Raw genomic sequence first — 12,720 nt, forward strand, 5'->3', positions numbered from 1 at the left:
AAAGGTCAGAGGAGGTGAAAGGCTTGGTGAAAGGCTTGGTGAATGGCTTGGTGACCGGCGCGGAGAAATGCGCATCTAGGGTGAACAGCCTTGCGCCCTTCGTAGCCGATCAAGGCGCTTCCGGGCTATGATTCTGATAATCTTTAGTATGAGACTGTCTGTGATGGACTTCTCACCATTGACACAACCTCTGTTGATATATGTCTCGGGAAACAGATTCCCACATGCCAATTTTAGCATGTGACCACCACTACACCATGTGTTTTGGCCAGGCTAAAATTAGAACCTGGGTAGAGTCACAGTTCGTCAAAGAACACCAGTGCCAAACATGTTGACACTGCAATAAGATCTTTAAAGAAGTACAGTATCTGGATGAATTACATGAGTTTGGAAAATAAACTGAAGCAGTATACTTTTTTAATTTCACTTTGGACTTGAATAAGGTGAGTACTAGATGGTATTCAACAGGATTGAACAGGGTTCACAACTTTTTCCAGATGTATCTTCAGTAACTTCACCAGAACCTTGTATTTTTTGATAGTTTGTTGTGCTAAAATGTCAAATTGTTTAACATGGGTATCTAGAAAACTTGCCAGTTGAAAGTAACTAGAAAATGGAAAGATCTTAGTAAACCAGAGGGATCCTCACTGACCACGGTTGGTATTAGAAGGCTACAGATAATTTTAGAAAACTTCAGTGTCTGATACCCCTGCTGATTACATAGCATAGTTAGCCTTGGTGCCAGCCAAACTTAGCCGCCCACAAAAAAATTTGGTCGGGAAGTTGGGTCTGGGGTCGCTAGGTTGGGGAAAAACTATGTCCGAACAAGAGCTGTTCGGACCAATCAAATTGTCAGGGCGGGCTTTATACGATGATGGACAGATGATCAACAGTAACGTAAGCAACCACCAAAGAGCGCTTGGGTTGAATTCGTTTTCAACAAACAACATACTACGTTGCTCTGATTGGTTGTAGGTCTATCCAATTGAGTGAAGAGGCATTTTTTTCCGGGTTCGGTTGAAACACGCCCCATACAGCCCAACGGAGCGGTATCAGACTCATATTCTGACTGGAATTATGAGTATGACAACGTCAGGCTATAGCATAGTAGGAATGTCTGGTGAATTTTAAATAATTTGTTTTTCTGTAAATATCTATATATAAGTCTAACAACTACCTCGAGATAACTATAACTGCATTAGTGCAGATGAGAAAGAAAAAAAAATACAAGCTTTATGTTTTAAGGTCCCAGAAAGAAAAACCAAGCATTGTATATCAGTCAGATACAGGTTTATTTGCCAAGTAAGTTTACTCAAACAAGGAATTTGCTTTGGTGGGCAGGTGCATAAAATAAGTATACAAGACTATTAAAGTGGCTGCAGTCTTTAAATATAAAATGTAGAACATTTACAACTAAATGCTAACAGCATAGCAGATGGTGATGGAGGAGTGGAGGATGGACTCAATGATGGCTGTGTAGAAGTGCACCATCATTGTCTTTGGCAGATTTAAATTCTTTAGCTGCCACAGCAGGGCTTGAAATTAATTTTTTTATTTGGTGGCATTGGTGCTTCCAACTTTAAAAAGTTAGGAGCACCAGCAAAAATTTAGGAGCACCCACTGAATATTAAGGAGCACCACAACTACAATTTTTATGTTGTAGATTTATGTTGCTCGCTATTTAGCAAAAAATGTAGTGGAGGGCCATGTTTTTTGCATCGTCTACAGACCTGTTAGCTCTGTAGGCAAACTGGTACAGGAGAGGGTCTGTGATGGTTTTGAGGTGTGCCAGCACCAGGCGCTCGAAAGACTTAATTACCACAGAGGTCAGGGCGATGGGTCTGTAGTCATTTAGTCCTGTTGACCTTGGCTTTTTGGGCACAGGAATGATGGTGGAGGATTTGAAACAGGCTGGCACATGGCATGTCTCCAGAGAGGACACTTTGTAACTCTCTGGAAAGTTTTGTAACTTTGACAAATACTGTTTTTTGTAATATAATACGTTGGACTCATGTTGTTATTATGTTTGAGTCAAAATAAGATGATCAGAAGGCCTATCATTTAGAAACTTTCTTTAGTTTTGTAATGTTTTCTTTGCCTACTTCAATTCAGACTTGCGTGCCGACACCTAGAGTTCTGTGTGCCACTGCAGTGGCTATTAAAGCAAGCACAGAAGAGCGCGCAGACATGGAATTCTGCAGTTAAACTGCGTTGATTGTGATTTTTTTCTTTTTTTCTCGATTATCAATCTAAATGAATGCACTGACTATAAAGTAAATTGTTAAAACTCAGATGTTACTGTGGCACAGTAGATTTATACCTGGGCACGTGCCCCAGTAAAAAGGGTCTAGTGACGCCCTTGCTGTTGATTGACACTTTCTGAGAATTAACCTTTCGCTTCCATATCTATAGACTGTAAACATCTTGCATTGTCAAAAAAATTATGATGAAAATTATTGATCTGTCCTCTATGGAGGAATTTTAGCCCAAACCTAGGAGCTAGTCAGATGGCTGAGCGGTGAGGGAGTCGGACTAGTAATCCGAAGGTTGCCAGTTCAATTCCCGGTCATGCCAACTGACGTTGTGTCCTTGGGCAAGGCACTTCACCCTACTTGTCTCAGGGGAATGTCCCTGTACTTACTGTAAGTCGCTCTGGATAAGAGCGTCTGCTAAATGACTAAATGTAAATGTAGTCTAGGTTTGATGTGAGCTTAGATATTACATTACATCAGACTCATCTTGTTATATATCGGGCTAGTAATCTGAAGGTTGCCAGTTCGATTCCCGGCCATGCAAAATGACGTTGTGTCCTTGGGCAAGGCACTTCACCCTACTTGCTTCAGGGGAATGTCCCTGTACTCACTGTAAGTCGCTCTGGATAAGAGTCTCTGCTAAATGACTAAATGTAAATGCCAAAAATGACAACCCACATTTTTACCTAAAAGATTCGGGGCTTTAGAGAAAACATTTGTGTCTCAAGCCCCCGAAGCCACCGCCCATGACCAACACTGTCAACAAGGGTCAAGACTAAACCAATTCACCTTGGTGGTGTGCAGACTGGTTTTATATTAGTTAACGATTTCACACAAAACAGAAACTATGTATTCCCAGTATTACAAATAAGTTGTGGTTTATTTGGTAGCATTTTATAGTGTGACTGATTTTACTATATGCATTCCCCCGCTCCCCCTTCGGACTTCCAGGGGGGAGACCCGAGTTCCACTTTCCCCCTGCCCACCTCCCCATCTCATGCGTCTGAGTGGAAGACCTTCCCAGCCCAGGCAGTAGTCTGCCTAGCTCACAAACCAGAATCAGGAGGCCACTCCGTCAAGGTGAATTGTCCCACACTGTGACAGTATAGCCTATCATTTACGTGACCTGCAAATGAGCGACAGAGACTGATCGCGCGAATGTCATCATACAGAGTTTTTTTGTGTGTGTGGGTGCCCTGTGCAGCTGCCCATGTCACCCATAGCTAAGTCTGCCCCTGTCAGGCGGGCTCTATCCTCTGAAATTGTCAGTAACGGTACAATTTAGACTTCCCCATGGAAGTTAAATTGATTATTACATATGATAATATTAAAACACATAATTCGTCTTGTGAGATGGAATTTTGTTTCTATTTCTAGTGTTGACCAATATGACTGGAGTGGCAAAGTGTATTGGCTCTGTCAGCTCTATAAAGGCAATCTGGGAGAAAAGAATAAAAAAAAGCAAAGAAGACCTGCAAAAAGAAAAAAGGACAAAGGGTGCTGTGGGTAGGTGAGTGTTTATCATTGTATTGTAAATTGCTGGACAGCATTACAGCCAGAATTACAGGGGTAGAAAGACTTGTCAGTTATGCGCAGAATAGGCTTTGGCAAAATATACTAACTTTAGCAAAATTACATTAGTATTAATTAAATACACATTGAGAAGACATCACAACTTGGTCCTTAGCAGGGTAAGTTGTCAAACATGATGGACAAAATTATTTATGTAACGATATTGCTATTGCCAATATCATAACAATTTCTGACTACTTTCAATATAATTGCTTTTTCATTCATGGACTTAATATTTACCGACTCATACGTTTACTCACTCTATAATGTATATTACTTGGCACAGTAATTTATTTATCAACAAGAAGAGATCTATTTCTTAGCCCCCCCAAATTTGAATTGGATTGTTATTGTAATAATAGTAATAATACATTTGATTTGTATTGCACTTTACATTAAAGCAATCTCAAAGTTCTACAGAGCATATAATAATGCAAATAAAAATCAAAGTTAATAATAAAAATAGATCAAGGTCAATAAATAGTTAAAAGCAAAACCTATAAAATACATTTAGTCAAAAGCTTTTTTTTTAAGATATGTTTTTAGGTTTTGTTTAAAAACATCTGTAGTCTGAGGGGCCCTTAGGTGGTCATGGAGGGCGTTCCACAGCCAAAAGGCCCTATCACCCATGCTGCAGAGCTTGGTTCTGGGGGCTTTAAGGGTGTGTATGGTTGCAGACCAGAGGGTGCGTGAGGAGCTCTGGGGGGTGAGGAGTTCCTGTAGGTAAATGGGGGCATGTCCGTGAAGGCACTGGTGGGTGAGGAGGGAGACCTTATATTGAATTCTGAATGGGACAGGGAGCCAGTGAAGAGTTTTCAGGATGGAGGTGATATGATCGTACTTGCGCACCCTCATCCGGATCCTGGCAGCGCTGTTATGGATGTATTGCAGTCTCTGGATGCTCTTGCCAGAGATCACGATGAGGAGTGCATTACAATAGTCCAGGCTGGAGGAGACAAAGGCGTGGACAAGCTTCTCTGCATCTGCCAGGGTGAGTGTTGGACAGAGTTTGGCGATGTTCTTGAGGTAGTAGAATGATGTCTTACAGAGGTGTTTGATGTGGGTGTCAAAGGTGAGCTGAGGGTCCATTTTAACACCCAGATTGGTGACAGAAGCAGAAAGGGGGATTTTTTAGCCAGAGAAGGTGATACTGGTGATGGTGGAAAGGCAGAGCTGATGTGGTGTGCCAACTAAGATGGCTTCCGTTTTGGAACTATTCAACTGAAAGAAGTTGAGCTTCATCCACGCCTCTATCTCCTTCAGGCAGGTGGTCAGTGTGGATGTTGGCAGGGGAGCAGAAGAAGTGGGGGTTGTCCTGAGGTAAAGCTGTGTGTCATCAGCGTAACAATGGAACGATATACCATGTCTGCTAATGACTTTGTCAAGGGGGAGCATGTAGATGGAGAAGAGGGTGGGGCCCAGCACAGAGCCCTGAGGGACACCGCAGGTGACGTTGTGGGTATGTGATTTGCATTTCCTAGTCGCACCTTACAAAGAACTAACTTATGGCTATGCAGGCATAAGCAAACAGCATAATGCCAGTCTATCAATAATTAATAGATAGGCATATTTCTCTCCTGGACATAAGAGGGTTACAGGGTTTAAGGCGGCAGGCGTGTGTTACTTAGGCAGCCGCCTTAACTGAAAAGTGCTGCAGGAAACCCTGGGGTTATGTTCTCATGAGCTAAATATAACAGGGTATAGATCAAACATTGTTAATTCAATTCAGAGCATTTCAAACAGTATAAAAGTAATAAAGTAATCATTATCTTTAATTATTGTAAACTGTTCAGTGCTTAAGGACAGACCTCTTCACATACTACGAACAGGTAAGGCATATTTTGCTTAGGCCTATAAGCTCATGATTGTAGCCTATACGTCACCTTGGTTTTAATTATATTTGACATGATATAAAGTAAATATTAAGTGGTGTCTATTTCAACTTGTAGTAGCAGTAACCCCCAACAGAATTATTATCATCACAGGATGATGATGATGATTAAGATGATGAAGAGACAATGACTGCTGCCGCAGAGATGGATGCAGGGTGGCCTATGTATGGTAGCTACTGGTAGTTCTCTCCCCATGTACTTTTGTGGAATTGTCAGTTACACTAAAATGATGAGAATAATTAATAGAAAAACGATTTGCACATTCTGATCCTGATGAACAGAGCATGGATGCTGTACACAGTGAGATGTTAATGTAATGGCAGGTGAATTCTGCATGTGGAACTGTGGAATTGAATGTAATCTCATGTATTCCCAGTTACCAGTAAAGGAGTTGTACAAACTGCATCTCATGAAGCAAGTGCCAAAAACTGACCAAGAGATGGTGTACTTAGGGCAGAAGAACAAAAGCTGATCTTTAAATTGATTTGCTAGAACATTAGTTACAGGAGGGTGCATGGTCACAGGTGAATAATGTTAACTGTAGGAACAATAGCCTATATAAATACTCATTGTTGGATTTCTATTTGTAGGCATGAAGAAGACCACATTAAATTTGAGTGATTTGTCTTTATTTCAGTGCCAAAAAGCATTTGGTCAGTTCTCAGTGCACAACCACGGTGTGTAACATTTGCGATGTAAGGGCTGAGAATGTTGCTAAAATAAATTATGGAGAATTTTTTTGTGGAAATAATTACACTTAGTCATTTAGCCGACGCTCTTATCTAGAGCGACTTACAGTAAGTACAGGGACATTCCCCCGAGGCAAGTAGGGTGAAGTGCCTTGCCCAAGGACACAGTCATTTGGCACAGCCCGGAATCCTTCTGATTAATAGCCTGATTCCCTAACTGTTCAGCCATCTGACGCCCTAAGTACATTCCAGACTTGTGACCTCATAGCTGGCTGCGCCCATTTCTAACAGTACTCACTAACTAAAAGGCAGTCCTTTCTAAAAACTAAATAATGCACATCGTTTTAAACATTTTTTGATTACTTTTTACATAATTTTACCTTGCCAATGGTAAATGGCCAAGGGTAAAACCTGTTTTGTCAAAGACATATTTAGGGAATTTCTGCTTTATTATGATAGAGACAGTGTAGAGAGACAGGAAATGTAGGTGAGAGAGAGACGTGAGAAGGTGAGAAGGATGCAGGAAATAGCCAAGGCAGGCCATAGAATACATGATACACACTCTTCCTGGTGAGCCACCAGGTGCCCAGGACAGGCCCGCCCATAGAAATTGCTGGGCCCCTGAAAAGGTCCAGTGAATGGGCCCACCCCAAATAGGGCTTTTCTCATATTAACGCATGTGCATGTGTGCTCTCTCTCTCTAAAACATTATGTCAATCGAGAGAGACTTACTCAGTGATGAGCAAGCCCAAACAAAATCTGCAGATTTTTTTCACATTTTCTGTGGTTATTAAGACTGAAAATCTGTGGAATTCCACTAGCCTTCCTGTTCTTATGTCGGAGCGACCGAAGATGTTCCACAACAGTTTGACGCCAAATATGGTCGATTGAATGTTGACAGACGTTGCAAAAGAGTATTGATCCATCCTCATAAAGATCACCTGAAAACTCCCTGGCCCTGTCTATTGCTGTAATTTTGGTTGATAAGTGTTTCCGTGTCATTTATCTTCAGGGCTGAATCTTGGGATTTTTGGCTAACGTTTTAATATTGGTTACAGTAGCTAGTCTAATGTGAACGTTACTGTATCAGTTTATGGGTTGACAGACTTCCTTCGATTGCTATCACAGACCTACCTACACTGGTGGCAATGGGCTCTGTTTACAGGTAAAATATTTTGAAAGATTAGAGACGTAATATGAGTTGACAAGATTATTTAAATGTTGCCTCAGACCAATGAATTCTATTTGAAATTCTGCAGGTTTTTATCGAAATTCTGCGCTCGCAAAATATTTAGGATGAACATGATTATTGCTGGCAGCGTGGCTGGGCCCCAGAAAGCTTTCCCCCTTTCCCCCCTTATGGGCAGGCCCTGGCTCACAAACACCAACACAGACACCCTCCGGTCTGCAACCATACACACCCTTAAAGCCCCCAGAACCAAGCTCTGCAGCATGGGTGATAGGGCCTTTTCGTCTGCTGCGCCTAGGCTGTGGAATGCCCTTCCTGACCATTTTAGAGCCTCCCAGACAACAGATGTTTTTAAAGGAAACCTAAAAGCATAAGTCCTCTATAGACCCGGCAATTCAATAAATGTCCCGGCACATTTGCAATGTAATGCAATGCAGATGTGCACACCGCCCCCTACCGAACAAGATGGGTAGCTCGGTCAGCAGGGACCTGAAGAAGAGCGGCTACTGACGTCACTCTGCTGCGCCGCTCAGAATGCTTTTTCGTGCATTTTGCATTTCTGCAAATGCATTTTAATTTTCAAATTTTACATTTCAAATTGAATTTTGGTATCTATTTTCTGGAGCATGTTTTGAAAATTAAATCTCAACTGTCTATTTCTTTTTCATTTTAATTGAGTGAAAGATTGAGCACTCTTGAAGAAAATTTAAATGCAAATAGGATGATTGATTACTAATTTCATTTATGAGTCAAATAATGCATACACATTCTTAAAATGAAAAAGCATTTCTGCAAATGCATTTTCATTTTGGTCACGATTTGCGTCCATATTCTACACTTCACACTTTTTGTATTTTGAATTCAAAATGTATTTGTATAGGCCTTTTTACACGCAAACATGTCACAGACGGCTTCACATACTTCCATAGAACTGCCCCTCAACCAACCTAAACTCTCAAGGAAGACAAGGAAAAACTCCCAGAAAAACTCACTGCAGGAGAAACTAGAGAGGGTACAATTTCTGGGGAAATTGTAGGGTGTGCTTGCTTGCGTCGGTTGCACAGGCGTCAATTTTTTTATGAAATTTTTACAACTAATATTTCTGTATATTTTATATAAAAATGCATCCTTATTATTTATAAAGATTACATAGATTTAAAAGCATTTTTTTAATGGGAGTCAGGTGGCTGAGCGGTGAGGGAGTAGGACTAGTAATCCGAAGGTTGCCAGTTCGATTCCCGGTCATGCCAACTGACGTTGTGTCCTTGGGCAAGGCACTTCACCCTACTTGCCTCGGGGGAATGTCCCTGTACTTACTGTAAGTCGCTCTGGATAAGAGCGTCTGCTAAATGACTAAATGTAAATGCTCATTTACAACTCAAAATACGAGTGAAGTGTAGAATGAAATGTCTTCTCATTTCCCCTGCAAGAGGCAGCCTCATAGTTGAATTAAAACGAATAAATTTGGCAGGTGTAAAAATTGACCTAATCTCTATGACTTAAACGTCCTTAAGTTTTTCCCTTCTTGTGATATTTTCAGGCATTTAGCCTACTCATATTGCATTCATTCATGAATAAAGATCCCCCTTTGAAGATTATTCTACGACGTTACCGGCAGTAGAAGATGGAATCGCGATTCAAACAGTACCATCTGCTAACTGAAAATATGCCCCCAAAAACGTAAATAAGCTTGACATTTATTTAGTGGAAAATCGATCATTCATAAAAAGCTCACTGGTAGCGATCATTGTCAGTAACAACGCAAAATGTGATACAGCCCTGTGTAGAGAAGCTGCCCCGGTAAATTGTACTACTAGCTAGCTACTAGACTACAGTACTGCTGTGTTCGTCTTGGTAGCGATTGCGTTGGTTGAATTCGATTCAACCTTCCGTTGTACGGTTTAGGCTGAAATAAATTATTTTCATGAACAGATTGACAAAGTTTAGGCTGTGGCAATGAAGTTCAGGTTAGTAGTCAGATAGTTACCTATTGAAAGACTTTTGAGTAAGGGGAGTGCCGAACATGTTCTGTCGTCGTTTGACTTCCTAAACAGCTGTGGAGATGTTTTTCTTAGCTACTCACTAGTGTCTCGGGTAGGCTACAGCGTTGCAGTGAGCTACACTGGTTTGAAACCACAGGTAATGGTAATTTCACCAACAAATCGTTTACTAATGTCATAATAAATCCTACAACGAAAATTTATTTGTGAGAAATGTTTATTTTAACGATTGAAAACAGATACATCATAGACCACTGTAGTATGTGTTGCCCTGGCAACACAGGTTAATGTCATGATGCTAATATTTCAGTGAAATAGTAGACTACTGTTTCCGAAAGTAGATGTACTTCCTTAATAATATCAGCTTATATTGTACATTACACATCACAATTGTGTGTCATATCACAAAGTAAAATTTGTAAATAGTTATCACCCTGGCCTCTTTGCTTGTGGCATTTCTGCAGCTGCCTTGCAGTAAAGCAGTTAGCCTAGCTATCTCCCAGAAGTTAACGAGCTGCTAAACTAATGTTCTGCTAGAGGTAGTTTCGTGACGTTAGTGACGTAAGTAGCGTCATTGACTGTGGCTAGCAAGTTAGCCACCGTTAGCTTCACTTTTCACCACAAAAAAAACAATTTCTACTTAAACCGTGCAACGGAAAGTAAATAAAAATACAAGCAACTCAATCGCTACCAAGACGAAACTTTTGACACCTAGGTTGTCTATGTAGGCCAAATATTTACTGAGTTTTAGGGGGGCAAAAAGAAATAATAACTAGAAAAGGCTGTTCCTGCGAAACAGCAATGAGAATGCTGAAAACCTGAATGGGGATAGCTGACCATGCTAAAAAAGCGGAAAACTGTGAAAATTTAGTAGAAAGTTATAAGCTGAAGCATCTGAAAGGTATTTTTGAAAGGGGCTGGAGGTGGACGAAGGTATAAAACTACAGAAAAGAGAAGAAAAATGCAAAAAGAGAAATAATTCTGAAGAATTTGAAAATTTAGCAGAAAATTATTTTTTTCAAAATAATTTTGAAGTTTCAAAAGGCCTGAAATGTATGTCAGAAAGGACCTGCAACAAGATGAAGGCAGAAAACTACAGAAAAGAGAAGAAAAATGCAAAAGTACTGACAGTTGGAAGGTAATGCTGTGAAAGGTATTTTTGAAAGGACCTGAAGCAAGATGAAGGCAGAAAACAGAAGAAAAGAAGAAGAAAAATGCAAAACAATAAAGGCAAAAATTCAGAAAGATGAGCTGCAGGAAAATGTTAAAATTGAGCAGAAAACCAGTTGCTGAAGTCTGGGTTGAACGAATTTGAAGGTAAAACGACAACACTGGAATGACTTGAACTTGCTGGAAAAAAGTAGCAACCGTTGGTCATTGGCAACAGACTGGCAACATTTCTAACCTAGAATCTAGGTTTCAGGTTCAAGACGGAGGAGAAACTAATCATGTGTGCCTGCACACCCAGTACTGTTCAGACACTTAATTTAAGATGACATCAAAATAATAATTCATAATAAGATCATGCTACATCTAACCAGTGGATCATTTCTTGCAAGTGTGTTAAAGTGGTATTTTTACAGACTGTATTAACACCGTAGGCTTGAATAATAACCGAAGGCGTGAAGCTATAGAGAGAGGATTCAATGGAAAATTTCCTACATAAGCTAGATCTACTGCTTCAAATTGAAAACGGAGACCATCTTTTTATTAAAAACAAGTTCCTTAACCTCTGTTGTCAATATCGCCAATAAAAAGTAAATACTCTTCAGTTACGAAGCATTTGTTTGTAGCTAGGTAATGAATGATAGTTATTAGACCGTATGTGACCTGGTTTCGCCGTTCTATTAGCAGCCATGATGACAGTAGCGTCACTAGAATGGCCATAACTAACAAAAGATCAAATATCGAATCTGTCCGCTGTTCTACATTGCCCACATAATTACGTATATTTCATTCCAAGACTGCCGAAACCATAGATATCCTTTATGTGTCTGTGCGGTCAGAAATACAACTCCTTTGGCAGTTTCAAAAACGTTCATGGTGCGTGTCTGTTTGATGGCCACGGTGATGGCGCAGCTGTGATAGCTAACGAGCTAGGCTGAGAGAAAAACGAACATTTACCTAGCATCCACACCTCAAACAAGTTGACCTAGACGCAAAACTACACGTCCAATCAATAAAATGAGGATATTTTCCGAGACCCAAGACTCTGCCGAAACTAGAGATGTCCTTTATATGTCTGTGCGGTCAGAAATATGTCTATACCGGCAGTTTCGAAATCTTGTTCTTTTTGCTTTCTCTGACGATTTTGTCACCAGATTTGCATTGGTCTCTATGGGGCGAGAGTTGGACTTTGTCTCGCTTTCGTGGGGCTCTGAACAAATGTGTACGTCTGTTGGATTCAACAGACAACTGTCTACAACCAGCACAAAATTAGCTATCTATTGATCCAAAAATGAAGCATGAAGAGCGAAAATTGTGGCAATGCTGGCAAACTAGAAATATTTTTTCAACGACATCAGAAGCTCAGGCCTCCACTCTGACGGTGCTTGTCCACTGCAGCGACGCGAATCGCTTGCCATCGCTCGCCTTCCCACAGTTCACCACGCTCAGGGGCGTTTCAAACAGATTAATGTAAAATGTAGTTCTCTAAAGTCACTGTTGTAGTTGTCATGGCCAAGTGTGCAGACTTGGGTTTACATACTCGCAACATCGATCAAAATACAACTTGTATACAAAATACAAAACTGTTTAATAGACATAAACGTTGACATGTGTAAAAAACGTTTTATTATATTACTCAAAGTCTGCTAATCTGTCGATACGATAGGGAGTTCCAGCCGGGCTAGCTAGCTACTGTAGTTACCACAGAACGAAGTTACGTAATGTGACTAGACTGAATTTGAAAGTACAAGCACCAACAACTTCGGCAACCTTGCGCCATGCATCGTTTTTTTATTAACATCTCTGTACGAATACAGAGATGTGTCGTACAACACCGGGTAAGCAGCTACACAAGCAATTATTTTCTCCTCCATTCTGAAACTGAGAGCTAGAAATGTTTACCATGGTTGCTACGTTACGAGAAACAGGAAAACAATCCGATTGGCCATCGCTAGCGAA

The 12,720-nt window shown here is 40.6% G+C and overlaps 1 protein-coding gene across 4 annotated transcripts in view; it reads left to right on the plus strand.

The window, feature by feature from the left end:
- The first annotated feature begins 304 nt into the window (after window positions 1-304).
- Window positions 305-12,720, plus strand: part of lrrc39 (leucine rich repeat containing 39) — an 85,579-nt gene continuing 73,163 nt past the window's right edge. For all 4 annotated transcript variants that reach the window (XM_067230691.1, XM_067230687.1, XM_067230688.1 and 1 more), the window contains exons 1-2: window positions 305-443; window positions 3,630-3,762. In XM_067230691.1, coding sequence (XP_067086792.1) covers window positions 3,641-3,762 — 122 coding nt within the window. In that variant the 5' untranslated portion in view covers window positions 305-443; window positions 3,630-3,640. The remainder of the gene's footprint in view (window positions 444-3,629; window positions 3,763-12,720) is intronic.

The sequence above is a fragment of the Osmerus mordax genome, chromosome 27 (assembly GCF_038355195.1).
Source record: "Osmerus mordax isolate fOsmMor3 chromosome 27, fOsmMor3.pri, whole genome shotgun sequence".
Lineage (NCBI taxonomy): Eukaryota > Metazoa > Chordata > Actinopteri > Osmeriformes > Osmeridae > Osmerus > Osmerus mordax.